This window comes from Zalophus californianus, chromosome 15 (assembly GCF_009762305.2).
Source record: "Zalophus californianus isolate mZalCal1 chromosome 15, mZalCal1.pri.v2, whole genome shotgun sequence".
NCBI classification, from domain to species: domain Eukaryota; kingdom Metazoa; phylum Chordata; class Mammalia; order Carnivora; family Otariidae; genus Zalophus; species Zalophus californianus.
Genome location: NC_045609.1, coordinates 88,158,583 through 88,174,339, shown reverse-complemented (window position 1 = coordinate 88,174,339; position 15,757 = coordinate 88,158,583). Strand labels below are relative to the sequence as shown.

General features: G+C 58.8%; 1 protein-coding gene across 5 annotated transcripts in view; it reads right to left on the bottom strand.

Moving 5' to 3' along the window:
- The window catches only part of INPP5A (inositol polyphosphate-5-phosphatase A), a 174,174-nt gene that overhangs the window by 35,562 nt on the left and 122,855 nt on the right, over window positions 1-15,757 (bottom strand). For all 5 annotated transcript variants that reach the window (XM_027591301.2, XM_027591310.2, XM_027591322.1 and 2 more), the window contains exons 7-8: window positions 12,403-12,455; window positions 10,735-10,854 (exon numbers count right to left, since the gene is read on the bottom strand). In XM_027591301.2, the coding sequence (XP_027447102.1) occupies window positions 10,735-10,854; window positions 12,403-12,455 (173 nt within the window). The remainder of the gene's footprint in view (window positions 1-10,734; window positions 10,855-12,402; window positions 12,456-15,757) is intronic.

The following is a 15,757-nucleotide window of genomic DNA, read 5'->3' as shown; positions in this document are numbered from 1 at the left end:
CACAGACCCCTCTTCCCTCACGGGCAGGCAGAAGACCGCTCCCTCCACCCGCCCCAACATGGCAGCAGCACGATTAATGACCACTGTTCGCTTCTGGAGGCAAAGCAAAGTGCCGGGTTCTTCCGATTGGAGAGCAGAACTCGGACCACCGCTAACTAGACAACCCGCGGAGCAGAACGTATGCTCGGCGCAGAGGAAGGGACGGTCAGGGAGCAAGGCTCCCACGTCACTGCCTGGCCATGGCTCTGCTCACACACTTGCTAGGACAGAGCGGCGAGGCTGCAGGGCACGGGGCGGAGGGCGCATCCCAAACGTCATCAGGTAGGCAGAGGCCGGGGCAAAGTCTTAACCAGGTTAACTTGAAAACTTCCACTGGTTACCAAGAAACCTGGTGCATCTCCAATCCACCCGGTAATGCCTCTCTGTGCAAGCGGTGCCTGGGCCAGCCTGGATGTCGTGCTTGGGTGCCGTGTCCCCCTGCCTCATCCCCCTGCCTCGGGCGCCGTGTCCCCCTGCCTCAGGCACTGCTTACCACTGACTCGGTCTCCTCACTTGATTCATTAGCTTGAGAAACAGAAGAAAGGACCAAGTAAGGACCACGTGCCACCCTGCCTAGCTCTGCAATGTTCTCCTGGGTCACAGGAAAGGTCTCTGCCAGCCGTGGCTGCTGCCCTCCTGGGAGTGAGGGGTGGGGGGCCTGGGGGGCACGTGGGGTCCTGGCGTCCTGGTAGCTCGCAGATGCCTGACGGCGCCTGCCAACACTGTCAATCCGTCCCATCCATGGAAACAAGTTGCATTTCTGCTTGAATCTGCACCCCTCTGCGCCCTCCCTGCCCTCGCCACATGAGGCCACATGAGGCCACACAAGGCCACACATGGCCGCCTGCCTGGTCAGGTACTTGTTGAACTGCATTTTCTGTTCCGACTTATTTCCGGCCTGTTTTCAGTTTCTTGCCACTTTCTTCTTGGATCCCAGGAGCCTCCCTAGGAAGCGGTGAGAATCCACCCTCCGGTCCGTGGCTGGTGTCTCCAGGCTGTTCACGGGGCCTTCTGCTGTGAGTGAGCTTTTACCCTCGCGCAGGCAGCAGGCATTGTCCCCGGACGGCCTGCCCAGCCCCGGGCCGAGGACGGCTCTCCTTCTCCCATCCTCACGGCAGAGCCCCACGTCAGCCTCTGACCCATGTGGAATCACAGTGTGACGTCAGGATCTCAGGGTATCGATGTTCCCGGCGGTCGAGCGAAAGCTCCATTTGTTAAACATTCAATCCTCTTCCTAGTCAGTCCGTGCAGCACGAAATTCCCCACATCACACGGGCCTTTCTGAGGCCCTGCGTCCTTCTCTGCACACCGTCACCGACCCCGCACCCCTGCAGGCAGTAAGCCTTTCCACAGGGATGCCCTTCCTGCGGACAGTTCCTTCAAAAATATACTGGCTATTTTCATATTTCACTCCCGTTTTAATCACTGTATCATCCAGTTACATTCCACAAAACATCCTGTTTTCCTTTTTAATTGGAATAACTTTCAATTATACATGAATTTGAGAACGAAGGACATATTTAATGGATTAATGCAGACGACCAACAGTTTCCTTTACTTGTTATAAATTAAACTTTTCTATCGAGAAAATACCACTAAGGAATAGAAGTGGCAGGGGTGCTGACCTGGCCCACGGGCTCACCAGTGTGCCCAGGACCACTGCTGCCGCCCTTCCTTCCCTCCCTCGGCCCCGCACGGGACTCGTGTCGGCAGGAAGCCCTCCACCTCTCCTGTCCTAGAGAGACTAAAGCTTCTTCTGCTGTTAAGCATCTTCAGAAAAGAAAACTCCTTAAAGAACGAGTGGAGGGGGCCTAGAAAGGTCTCAGGGCGTCCCCACATCAGGACACCTGCAGCACGGGCTTCCCGGTCCCCAGCCTCGCCGACACGGGGGTGCAGGTCAGGTGCACAGCAGACCCAACAGGAAAGAAGGCTGTCCCAGCCCCGAGAACTAAGGGCCCCTCACACGGTGCTGGTGCTGCCGCGGGCAGGCCCTCCTGGGTCCAGGTACACGCGGAGAGAATACAATCATTGGGGTTCAATCACATTGTTTTTAAAAACCCAAACCGGCATCATTCACAGCTTATTACAGGGACTGATTTCTGTTTTCTGAGGTCACACAGAGATGCCTGTTGCCCTGAGGGCACCTGTGCCTAGGAATTCCCACGCGAGGCAGGTGTCCCAAGGAGGCACAGAGTCCCCTCAGCAAAATGCAGTTGTGCGTGTTGTACCGGGAGGTGGCTGCTCTGTGATGGCTCCGTGATCCCGCCGGAACTGCCCAGCCTCCGGTCTCAGGGCCCCCCCGTTCCCCCACGCTGCCCCTCACCTGCTTCTCCCCAGGCAGCCCACTCCCGGCGAGGCTCCCTCACCAGAGGCAGAGCCGCCTGGCCAGGCTGGCTCCTTGGCCATCGTTCTGCCGAGGCCTGAAGATACAAAGGCCGGGTGGGTGCTGTCAAAGTCAAGGGGTCTCTGGGGTCAGAAGGAATGCTGTTCACAGGACGGTTTCCAAATGCTCTTCTGCTGCTCACACTGGGCGCTGGCTGGTTCCTGGGAGCAGGTGAGCACGTGGCGAGCAGAATGTCAGCACCGCGCCTGGGGCCCCGGGGCCACGCACCCTGGCCTCCACCCAGCCAGCACGCATGACCTCACGCCTCTCAAATGCACTTCTCCTTTCTTTTTTTAAAACTCTTTATATTTTTGAGAAAAGTTAAACCAGACCACATTCCGGCTTGCTCTTGCTGAAGGGAGAGCTCCCTCCAAGTGTCAGAGAATTTACACATATTATTTTAATGATTCATCAGCTTCTAGCTGCTAAAAAGCACAGAACACTTGCCTTCCTTGAGGAGGCTCCAGAGAACTCGATCCGCGGGCCAGACTCACGACCCCACTCTCTCTGCACATCTGCTCCCGGGGGACTGCAAGCACAGAGCTGGAGGGAAACCGTGGGTGACCGCAGAAACATGACGCGGAGATGCATGTGCGCTGTGTACAGACGTGTTCGTATGTGCAGATGCTGCACACGTGTGGGGCGTGTGCACACGTGTCATGTGTGTGCAGAGTCCATCTCTTACCAAGGATTCTTCCTCCGTCCCCACAGCCTTAGGAGACCAATCAGAGGAGGGAAGACAGTTCACACGTGCCCATCCATTCTTAGCCGTCTGTGAGCCGATACCGTCACATTAAGTCTCTGCCTGAAGAAGCGTAATCTGCTCTGTACAATTTGCTGGAAACCACTGTCAAGCCCTGCGCTGGGACAAGGCAAGCACTTCATGTTCTCTGGGATCAATGAACGTTCAGAAGGCATGTGAAGCCACTGGAGTCACCAGGCCGCTCTGGGTCCAGGACGCATGGAGGCCGTGGCGGGAGCAACTGCCCACAGACACACGGGACGACAGGAACGAAGGAAGTCAGATCCAAGCCTGGGGTTCCAGCATGCGGGAGAAGAGCATCGCAGGACAGCAGAGAGCCCGGGCTCAAGTGCACAGGGCCTCCAGGGGGGCGGGGGCTGGATGCGGGCCACCCAGGTCCTCATGAGGCTCAAGGCACACAGGGCTGAGCCGACGGTCCTGGCCTGAGGGGACGGACGGCTGCACAGGGTTGCAGGCAGCTGGTGCCCTGGGAATGGACCGTGTAAGCAAACAGCCATTGGCTAATCAAACGGCAGAGCACATCGGGAGTTAAGTCCCTTCCTCAAAACCCAACAAACTTCCAATTTAATATCTGACCGAACAAACTCTGAAAAGCTCCAGGGCATCTACGAGAGGAAACGCTCACTTCCTAAGGCTCTCCTGGATGGTGGGGCCTTTCCTGCCCCTACGGTACACAGGACACCCTGGCCACGCTGTTCCTGCCCCCCGCGGAGCCACGCCGATGACAGGGATTCTGTCAGTAGGGCTGGATTCTTGTAATACTATCATTAAAAACCTAAACTATATCACATTTCCATGCCCACTTCCTTTTGATGTAATGGCCCGCGCTCATCAATAACCACCATCTCCAAAGGTCGCGTGGTGGCGCAAGATGGACGGGCTGTCACGGCCGCGGCAATCACCTGAGTGCCAGGCCCGCGGCCCTCACAGCACTCACTTTTAATTTCAATATAGTGCCATTTGGACCAAGAGAAAAAAGTTGTTTTAAAATTAATTACCTTGTCAGACGCTATTATGATTAAAACGTAGGCCCACATCAATATCATGTGCCTAATTCAAAAACAGAATTACAAGAAGAGCCATAAAAATCAATTTTTTAGGCCTTGGAAACAGAGTCTTGTTCTGTTTTGACAGGCGATTTCATTATGTGACAGGCCACGCGGACACACGCGCAGAAAGGGGCCGCGCACTCATGTCTCGAGGATAAGTGACGCCCACCCTCCCAGGATGGAGACATTGTTCCTTGAAGGGAGTCGTGGCTTCAACTGTCGGACACCACAACGTTCCTGGCTGGTGGCCTCGGCCCACGTGGCACGGGCAGCACCAAGGGTGCGCAGACTGCGTGTCACCCCGAGAACCTGGTGTGGTGCGGAGAGCAGGCAGGACGCCGTCAGAGCGCTCTGGCAGGTCCACCACTCCAGATCCGCTCCCTTCCCTTCACTTTCCTCTGAATCACAGCCTAGGCGGAGTTTACGCATGAACGCGAGGTGACCGGCATCGGCTTCCGTTCCTCGGAGCCGGCAGGGACAACGGCCTCTGCTCACGCAGCTCCATCGCGACAACACCCAGCAGAGGAGACCGCGGACACCAGGCACAGCACCTGAGGTTTCGGCCCCACATCCACGTTGCTCTGAGCAGACCATCTCTTCCCCTCCAGAGCAATGGACGGACGCTCTTCCATGACCTCACTTTTCACTCTGCCCCAGGGCGTGTGGGGCGCGTGGGGGACTGGCAGCCCCCACGAGGACAGTCACCTGGGCGGGACACCTACCAGCACCAGGGAGGGTGGTTTGTGCACAACGTGTCGGAGGCGGAGACAGGGAAAGCATGCAGGGAACACTCTGTTCGAAGGGCCTGGGCCAGCGTCGGGCAGGCGCAGACCCCTGACTGTCCCTTTGGTGTCGGGCAACGTCCCCACAAGCTGCCTGAGGGGCCTCGGTGACAGCCCGCCGACCGGCCTGCTGTGAGCGCTCAGGGCGCGACGCACTCCCCAGGGCTGGGGCATTTCACAGGCCTAGTGCACGGAGGGTGTGACACCTGAGGGGCCTGACGCGGGAGCTCCGTGGGGCGGCACTGCGGTGCCGCGACAGGCATGGCAGGCACCCCTCGGACTGTGGGAAGTGTATGCTGGGACCTCGGCACGTCCCTGGCTCGAGGGCAGCTTGCTGCTGGTGGTGGGGAGCCCCAGGGGGCACACGAACCCTCAGCCACAGGCGTGGGGTCCACTGGAGTGGCCACAGCACAACTTGGTGACATGAGGCTGGGCAAAGCTCTAGTTGGTGACACCAGAATCACAAAGTTCGCTGTTTCCCACAACCTCCCCCTGTAAACTCTTGCCACTTTTCCAAAATTTACCTCTTGTCCTCACAGCTGGAGGCCTGAGCCAGCTGTTGGCACGAGGCCATGCGGCCCTGTTGTGCCCTGAATGTGCCCATCCCCAGATTCTCAGGTCAAGGCCCCGACCCCTGTGCGGTTGGCCACGGGCCAGTCACACCACTGGGAGTGATGAAGGGGAGATGGGGTCCGAAGGGTGGGGTACCCTCAGGAGCAGACACCAACGTGCCCTCCGCCTCGTGCGGATACAGTGACCAGGCGGCCGGGGCACGCCAGGCGGTGGCTTCTCAGCAGGACCCAGCGAGCTGGCATGGGATCTCGAGCCTCAAGCAATGAGTGTGTGCTGTTTGAGCCACGGGTCTGTGGCACTTTGCACGGCGAGGTGACAAGACAACCCGAGCCTGTGGGGGTTGCTCGCAGCCCCCGCCCAGGCCTCAGTGTCTCTCGTGCACTGTGATGGGGCTCCTCAAGCCGGGATTTCCCAGCGACCGAGTCCCTGCTCCTGCCACCCACTGTTCTCCAGCAGAAGCATGTGCGGGGCAGGGTGTGGGGTGGCAGCTCCCCGTGAGCACTGGGCTGTGGCTGGTGTGCAGGGTCCTGGCACCAGTCCCTGGTCTCACACCCTGTAAACAGCATTAAGATAGTAAACACTGAGAACCACTCTCAGACCACTCAGATGCCACCACGAACCACATGGATACGGAAGATCCTCAAGTGTCAGGCAGAAGAAACGAGAACCAGAGTCTTGGAAAGCTGAGTGTGCCTTTAAAACCTTCGCTACCAGCGAGCGCAGGAAACATGAGGAAATGCACACCATCTGCGTTCCCTAGGCCGGTGTGAGCGTGGATGCTGGCCAGGCCGAGGATGCCGGCGGGGGCTGCCTGGTCGGAGTGCAGCGTGGCCAGACCATAGCTCGTGACATCAGCCTGTTGGCAAAACACAGAGAACAAGCCAAATGCCAACAAAGTAGTGGTCGAGCACAAAGGTGGTCGAGACACCACATGACGAGGCCCGACGCTGAAGCTGTGGACGGAGGTATCTGGCAGAACGCCCCGCAGAGACGCCTGGGAACATCAGCTACGGTGCCTACGGATGCTCCCACGTGTGCGCTGCAGACAGAGGCCTGCCCGCGGTGCAGACAGGACACACGGCCCAGGGGCGGCGGCGCCACCTGAGTGTAGGCAAAGCAGAGCGGGCTCGAGCACGCTGTTTCATTTCTTAACGGAAGGACACAGGAGACGACCACAGACACACGGATGTGACTGAGCCAACCACAGGGCACACCCCGTCATCACAGAGTCATCTACGCTTTCTAGATGCTTCACCTGGTCTTCAATGAAATAAAAGAGAGACTGTATCACAGATGCCGTCCATCATCTGAGATGTATGGAATAATGAGCTCATTTTGTTGGGACTGCAACTGGACTCCATGCGTCCTCACTGGGTGCGCTCCTACCTGGCGCTGGGAACACGGGGGGCCCAGAGCGCGCAGGCTGAGCAGGTTCGAGGGCGCCGGCCTGTGCGGCCCCGGACCCCACACCACACCAGGCACACGACAACGGCAACCTCGGCCTCCGGGCGGTTGGACGCCCGAGGGGATGTGTGTGTGTCCTGCTGCCCGTGGGCACTCAGAGCAGGAAACAAGGTGGCGAGAAGCAGCTCTGTGGCTGGCCATGCAGTGTCCCAGATGACCCAGGTCTTCAGTGCTGTGCTCGCCTTTGCCTAGAGACGCAGCGGCTTTTCTTCCGCCCGCTGAACAGCCAGGCGAGTTCTGGGAACGGGCTGAAGAGAAACGTTTAGGTTAGAGGGTCTTTGAGCAGTTGACAGCTGACTGATGGCCGCCCGGGAGGCCACAGAGCGGAGCGGTGCGGCGGGGCGCGTCACATAGCCTCTCCCTGGGAAACTAATTGCTCCCGATTGTTCCGAGCAACATTATTTTTCTGGCAATCATTTCCTTTGAATGCCCAAAATGAGCATGAAACAGCTCTTTTGCCCGGACATAAAAGTTAAATGTCCCAATGTTGATCAAATTAACTTGAGCGCCAGGACAATGGACTGTATTTCTGAGAAAATAATGGGGGGACAACGGGGCGCTTCATGCCAGGATTTCACAGTTGTAACGTAGAATGTTCTGTTGAACTAGGCCAGGCCACGTTTCAAAGGGCAGACAGAAGAGCCCTGTCACTTGTGGAAAAAAATCTCATTTCACGGCGGAAAGCTTGGGAAGCCGTCAGGAAGTTCTGGCGCTGGCAGCTCAGGAAGGACGGTGCTCCACGTTCTCTGCTCCAGTTTAATCCCCAGAACGTGCCCCAGGTGCTCAACTGTGCGGCACAGAGGTGCAAGCGCTCCCACGGGAGGACAGGTCCCCAGGTGCATGCAGGGGCCCCGGCACCGCCTGCCTCCCAGCCTCCTGGCCTAACACTCTTTGTTAATCACGGATGAAAAGCAAAATATTCATGAATTGCACAAAAAACATTAAGCTTATTATTTGTAATAAAACCCAGAGGGCCTGCGGGCTTTGCTTTATTGACACTGAGGATCTCATCGTCCGACATCTCAGACAGGAGTCCTTTCCAGGTGAGCCCAGGCTGGGGTCAGTGTCCACACAGGTGCCACATCCTGCACGAGGCGCTCCGTGGCGCTCACAGTCCATACTGCTGGGGGACCAAACACTTGGGAAGAGTTTGCACACTGCAGACAGAATTTGTCTCTCGGGTTTCTGTAAACTAAGTTTTTATTTGGGAATAATCTTAGATTTACAGAAAAGTTGCCCATGTAGTGCTGGGGGCCTCTGGGTTTTAACCTGGGCTTCCGGCCACCAGCGCCAGGGGGACAGGGACGCCAGGCTGCTGGGGTCTGACGCCACGGGGAGATGAAGCTGGAACCAGGCAGGCTCCCCTCTCAGGAGCCTCCTTGCTGTCTCCCCGCATCCCCACACAGCACGGCGGACAATGCTCCCCGAGGTTCCCAACGCTGTGAATGGGGCACTGTTGGTGGCAGCGTCCATTCAAAGGGCCGGCGTGGCATTGTCCTCCCAATCGGCAGAGCAGAATGCAGTCTGCTGGTGGCTGCCAAAAGGTTAGCCGCCCCGATGAAAGGACAGCCCGTTATTCACCGCTCCTACAGAGCTGTCCTTTGTGCTGGGCGGCCCAGCCCTGCACGGTGGAGGTCCGGATCTGCGGCTGGCTGAGCTCCCCACAGAAGCGATTCATGGGAATGCAAAGTCGCAAAAGAGGGCCCCGAAACCCAGAGGCTGCTTTCCCGAAGGCCATGGAGGAGCGACAGTGGGGCCATGACACGTTGTAATGGCAAACCCCACCGACAACCTGACTATAGTCACCAAGACCAGACTGTTCAGGGCTCTGTCCTGGCCCCAGACTCCGCGGGGGGTCCCGGCGAGCGGGGGCAGCCCACACAGAACCCGTCAGGCCGCGAGACCCACGCAGGCTGCGGCTTGGAGCAGCTCCTGGCTCCCGGGACATGGGCTCGCTGTCCCACCCACAGCACCCCAGCCAGGCAGCTCAGCATGGGGAGCCAGCCCACGGCCCCCTCGAGGTGAGCCCTCCCCAGAAGGGCCCTCCCTCGCACGTCCCTGTCTTCCTGGCCCCCTCCAGCTGGACGGCCAGGCCAGTGCCCACCCGAGGGTTTCAACCTGCACAGACGTGGCGCTGAGACGGCCTGCACGTTGGGGGCCCTCCAGAGCGGGCGTGGGTTGAGAACAGGAGTGGGGGGAGCCCCGCCACGGGCGGCCACGGGCCGGCATGCTGGGATGCAGCACCAGGACCCACCCAGCGTGCCCAGACCTCAGGCTGGCTCAGGCCTCCCTCTACACCCCTCCAGTACCCAGGCATCAGTCCCACCTCTGAGTCCCGTTCAGCCCGGGGCCTGGGAGGCCAGGGGAGGCCCCTGAAGAGCAGCTGCACAGAACCTGTTCTGGGCTGAGGTCCAAGGCCCTCAGTGTGCAGGAGCAACAGATGCAACCAGACCCGCATCTCACATTCACGGTTCCTCCACATGGATCTGGCAGGAGGCAGCGGGAGCCCTGAAGGTAAACTGATGGCTACTGTCCCACACCAGACAGCACAAGGATGAAAGCCAACTTCCTGTCCAGAGCGCGTCCCTACTGAGCCCCGTAAGCAATCCAGAAGGATCGTGCATGGGGTGGATGAGGCCCCATGCAGGCCGGGGCCAGGGCTGAGCTTGGGGCAGGGTGGAGCGGTGCTGGGTGCAGGTGGGAGGGGTCAAAGGTCAGAGTCTAAGTCCTTGGCACATTTCCACAGATGCCCAACTCCGTGCCCTGGCACAGGGGCAGAGGTGGGGTGGGGTAGGGTCCCCGGGGAAAATTTGAGATTGCCTGGGCAGAAACAGGGAGACCCCATCCGGTAGTGATAGCTCTCTCAGGGCCAAGTGGGTTGCTGATGTCCCTCAGGCCATGCAAGCTGGCAGGGAAAGACTTGATCTGAGGACCAGGTGGAACCAGACAGCCCCATGGACTTGGGCGGTGAGGCTCTGACTAAGCAAAGGTTCATCCGCAAACCAAGAGGGATGCTGGTCCAGGACCAAACATACCCTGTTGTTAATCATGGTATGAGGCGCTGCCTTTCTTTCCCAGATGCCCACCAGCCCTGACCCTGGAGAAGGTCACACAGCATGGTCACGGATGGGTGGCGGACCTCGTGGGGTCCAGAGTAGGAGGTCCTGAACACCAGCCAAGAGGGAGCTCGAGGAGCAGAGGAGTGAGGACAGGCTGGCTGGAGCCTGGGCAGGAGGGGCACAAGACCACCGGGACCCCTGCCCCCAGGCCCTGGGCTGCAGAGAGACAGAGCCAGGAGAGCTGAGCTCGCACGCCCACGGCCACTCCCAGGTTCCACGACCCCGAGCCCAGCAGCGCCATGGGAAGGCTCGCCTGTGGCCAGCAGAACATGCGCACTGGCGTCTCCGCGCCCTCGGCTGAAACACTGACGCTTCAGTGGACGTCTCCGTACACTGGCCTGGCTTCCCCGCAACATGGGAGGGAGTCAGGCCCCCACCTTCAGGTCTGTCCAGCAAAGGCTGCTCGAGCCTTGGGACCGGGGCTGGGATTTGGGGCAACATTTGCAAATTTTGTGTTTTAGCCAATAGGAAAACAACAGACGTGGACAAGTGGCTTAAGAGAGAGAGAGCCCTGACCTTGGAGGAGGTGGGGCGGGAGGGGCCGCACGTGCAGCACACCCACCTGTCGAGCACGTAGCCCAGGGCCTTGTGCCGGATCCCCGAGTACACCGAAGGGCTTGTCTCCCAGGCGACCAGATTGGAAGCGTCATGAAAAAGATGGATGTTGACCAAGTCAAAGGCACTGCAGGGACAGAAGGAGACACGGTGACGGAGCGTTGGCGCTGCGGGGCACCCGGCGTGGCCCGGCTCCCCGGGGCGATGGGAGGCCAGGGCCCGAGGGGCACAATGGGCAGCGCCGCCTGCACCCACTCCTGTCCTCCTCGGCTGCTCCAGGCCCAGCCAGAGCATAACCCCTGCCCGGTCAGAGGGGGACACAGGCGACCGCAGGGGTCAGTCCTTAAACACGTCCGGCCAGCTGACAAGGGCTGTTTCCTGCCAAAGAAAGAGATGTGACCTGATCGCAGAAACTCTCCTCATGCAGGAGCAAGGAAGAGGAAGGAGGAGGGAAGCAGGCGGGAGGGGTGGGGGGACGAGGGAGAAGGGGGAGGGAGGGAGGGGAAAGACAGGAAGCAGCAGGGGCGCACAGCAGACCCTGGGGCCCGGACCCCGTCACGGGCAGCTGGTGGTGTGGCCCGATGCCTCCCGGAGCCCATCGGCTGCTCCCCGTGGGGCCGTGACACCAGAGGAGGGGCACGAGGCCGTTCCTTCCACTCGGGAGAAGCCCCCAAGCTCACAGCCCCTCGGGGAGGCCCCGCGGCAGGGAGCCCGCTCAGCAGGGACGCGCGAGGCGAGGGCAGAGTTCGGCTGCAGCCTTCCCACCCCCCGGGGAGCTCCTGGGCATCGCCGCGGATGTGCCGCCTCACAAGGTCAGTGTGCGGCACGAGCATGCCACCGTCGTCACAGTGCCAGGACGCGAGGCCGAGGACCCTGCGCAATGCGTGTGCCAAGCTCACAACCATCTCCTGGGCGGCAGGGGGGCAGTGGAGGCAAATCCTCTCAGCCACACGGCCACCCGAGGACCCCTCCCTGGTGCCCACGTTGTGCTGTGGTGGCCAGCAAGGCGTGAGCGCCGGCAAAGGGCTGGATTCTGTCGGAGAGTCTGCGGCTCCTCCCCGCTGCCCCCGCAGAGCTGCCCGAAGGCCACAGGGACGGCACTGTGCCAACCGCAGGGGTGGCTGAGGGCCTGCCCAGGATGGGACACCTGGCAGGCACTCACTCAGTGCCCCCACCGCTGGCCGGACGTGCTTTCAGCTGACAGAAGGCCTTCCCACGGCCACTGACGGGACACACGTGGCTCTAGGACCCTAAGCCCCGTGGTCCCAGGGAGCTCAGGGGAGGAGAGCAGGTGTGAGCATGTGAAGACTCCACTGAGGCAGCAAGGGCCGCCCCAGACGGAGAGCCAGCCCACAGGCAGGCCAGGCCCGAGGGTCGACTTGGGGAGTGTCTGCCAGCCCTGTGCTCGGTGCCCACTGTGGCTGACCGTGGCCTGCAGAGGGCTGCCTGGGCGGCACTCGGACGCCTGTGTCCACGGGAGGAGGCGGTGGGGCCTGCATTGTGCCCAAGCTGGGAACCCAGGCAACAGGACTGTGTCACACGGAGTCTCCGAAAACAAAGCGGGCCGAAGACTGGTGGGCAGCTTGTGACTGGACGTGCGGCCACACCACACAAAAGCCAGGGAAAATGTTCCGAAGTTTACGAAGTGAGGTGACAGTCGCCACGATAAACGTACCAGTCTGCAACGCACCACCTTGTCCGAACGAAGCCTTTTCTCGACCATTTGCACTGAAAAACAAAACAGGTTGCACAAATGAGCCAGCTTAAAAGAGGAAGGGGACAGACACCCAAGATGCATTTTCAATCAGGAAAAGCAACGTTCATCCTTCCGCTGAAGGCCTTCCGCTTACAACCCAAGCGTGTGCCTCGTAAGCGTCCTACACGAAGCTCGCCAGGGCGCCTCACGCTCAGCACACGGGAGAGGTAGGGAACGACACGGTCAGCGCTACCTTCTGGGTGAGGACGCCCCAGCTGAGCCGAGGGTGGCCTGCACGCGCCCACCAAGGCCCTGCCTGGAGCTGCCCACTAGCGGAGGCACGCTGGCCCCTGGCGGACGAGAGCCTGTCAGCAGAGAAGGGCGTCGGACCAAAGAAACCCAGTATTTATTTCTGCTACGCTTGCCCTAAGAACAGCCCGTGTTCCAGAAGCTGGGAGAAGGGTCCCTGACTTCCCACACTCCTCTCTTGCTGGTTGAAGGGGACATGAGGGGCAGGAAGCCACACCCACACCCTTTCCAAGGCTGCTTCGCTAGCAGGGGAGAGACCCGCCGTGCTGACATGTCCCTCGTCCAGCGCAGGTGACCGGCTTGTCCAGCGTGCTCATGCCAGCAGGGAAGTGGGTGCCGCACTGTGTCACGCTGCCCCACACACGAGCCACGCCCAGCAGGGCCATCAAGCACGGCAGATGGTCTGTGGTGTCTGGATTCATTCCATTTCGATAGCCACGCTGGACGGGGTAGCTCACAGCCCAGGCAGTGGGAGTGGGGCTCCTGCTCACATGCCCTGCGAGCCCCAGGAGGCACTGGGGAGACCTCCCTGAACCCCCAGTTTCCAAACACTTCAGAAAGCTGGACGGGCATGTGCAATCCCCCGAGCCCCGGGGGCACGTCCCTCTGCCGTGCCGGCAGGAGCAGCTCAGGGGATGGAGGACGGGAGGAAGGCCGCGGTGACACACGTGTCCTCAGGGGCCTGGGCTCACAGTGCCCGTGGTAACCATGTGGATCCAGGGTGGAGCGCTGACAGAGTCCAGAATCACAGGGGCTCTAGACACTTAATGCGAATAATTCAGCAGCTAAAACCCCTGCTTGACCCCCCCCCACCCCGTTGTTTCCCTTGTGACCAGCTTCACAAGATGTTCGGCTTGGTTGCTATGGTGACACCCTGCCGGGGGAGGTGCTGTCTTCGAGGTTACCACCAGGTGCAAACGTCGCAGCTCTGGAGTCTCCCGCTACCAAGTGTCCACCACGCACCTGCCCCCTGCCGCCGCTGCCGCCAAGCTCACCAGGCTGAGCCAAACGCCCACTGGCCCTGACCTGGGTTTTCTCTTGTTTCACACACAGTCGCTGACGCTCTGCTCTCCCCACGCACCCACAGGACCCGGGGCGCGTGTGCGCGGAGAGGACGGGGGCGCCCACCCCGCTTCCACAAGAGCAGCGTGGCCGGGACAGATGCTCGACGGGAGACCCCACACCCCAGCCCAGTGCCAAGCCATGCTGCCGAGACCCAAGCTGAATTTAACCCGACCACCTCGGATCTTACGTCCATTAAAATTGGAAGGCATTTGTGAATTTAATATAATTAACCAAAAATTAATGATTGTTCTCGATTGTCAATTATGTGTTAAGTAAGGTCTCTCTGCAAATGGACACTGCACACGTACCTTCAATAACTGTGCATGTATCTTTCTTTAGACATTGAAACTGTCCACAGTAATGGGGCATTTTTAACATTATTAATAGAATACATACAGAAAACATGAGATAATGTGTTACTTTTTTATATAATATAGACTTGTAATAACTGTAATTTTAGGATTCTAACGATTTAAGATTTTTAACTACATTGCAAATAAATCTCAAAAAAGCTTAACAGTATAACATTATTACAATCAAGTATTTTAACTAAACATCTGTAGAAAATACGTTACTTTTGAAGTTCATCATTATAATTACAAACGTGTTTAGGCTGCACTTCCAAGTTAATTCCCAGGGTGAAAAAGTGGGGCTAGAGCCTGGGACATCCTGACATGTGGGAGCCTGGGCTCCACAGGGGACCACGTGTCCTTGGGCGCCACTGGGCTGCACTGGGGGTCCTTCCGGAAACCTCCTTCCTCACCTCTGGTGTGCCCCCCATCCTCTACCCGAGGGCTGGGCAGGTGGTCATGACAAGCACGCCAGATTCAGGGTGCAGCACCAGGGCTGAACACGGTCACCTGCCCGAGACCACCGGCTCCTTGCAGAAGGAACTAGAACTGGAATTTCCCTCAGCCCCTTGTGGGGACTGTCCCTTCCCTACTGTGGCTGAGCCCTGACCCAGGGACGCTCACCTGGGCCACGCTGGGGCAGGGCAGGGCCAGGAACACACCCCAATCATCAGAAGGGCAAGTGCCTGCCCAGTGAGGCTTCCCTGCATGACATCCTAGTGGAAACGCACACGCATGCACACGCCCACACGCCCACAGCTGTCCTGCACCCAGGAGGGATGGAGATCGGAACCGGTGCCTCCGTCACAGGCTGGGGGTTCCCTTGAATGTCGCCTAATCTGTTTCATTCCATCCACGTGCAGAAACTTTCTGATCACCAGGCACCTTCCGAAACCTCCCTGCGGGTGACCATGTACGGGCAGCAGTGGCCAGGTGCCCGCCCTGCTTGCAGAGAGGCTATCGCCAGGGAATGAAACCACGTCACACTGGGCTCGGGGGGGGGGGGGGCTGTGCCACATCGCTCACCTTGCAATATTAAGTCCCCGCTCAGACCCCCTGTTAATAGGATTCCTTTAGCCAGCAGATGGATGGTGAATGCAGGATGGTTCATCCACTAAAGGACAGCATAAATCAGCACGGAGAAAAGGGAGGCTGTGGGGAGGTTATCCACACGCAGCCTTGCCCGTGAAAGGCCCGCTTTGGAGCATTAGTGAAATTAATCCATCTTTCATAAGAGCTTGGAGCAGTCCCTGTGATCTATGGTAACAACCAATTTCTCACTACGGGCAAGAGGAAAAAAATGCCTTGGCCCTGATCGACTACACAAATCTGCTTTTTAAAAATGGTCTCACATTATCTGGAGTGCTGCTCCCAGAGGCAGCATTTGAAATTCATGCCGAGCCAAAAGCACCCATAAATCAGCAGAGAAAGTTTTGTTAGTTTTATATGCAGTGAGTTGTAATTATTTGGAATTGCATTATGCCTCCATCATGGTAATTACATTTAGATTATCCTTAAGTGAGGGTAATAAAAGAAGAGAAATCGGGCTTAGACTAATTCCCTCCCCCAAAACGTGTTCAAATAAAGCTAAAGGATTGGCTCAGAGGCCC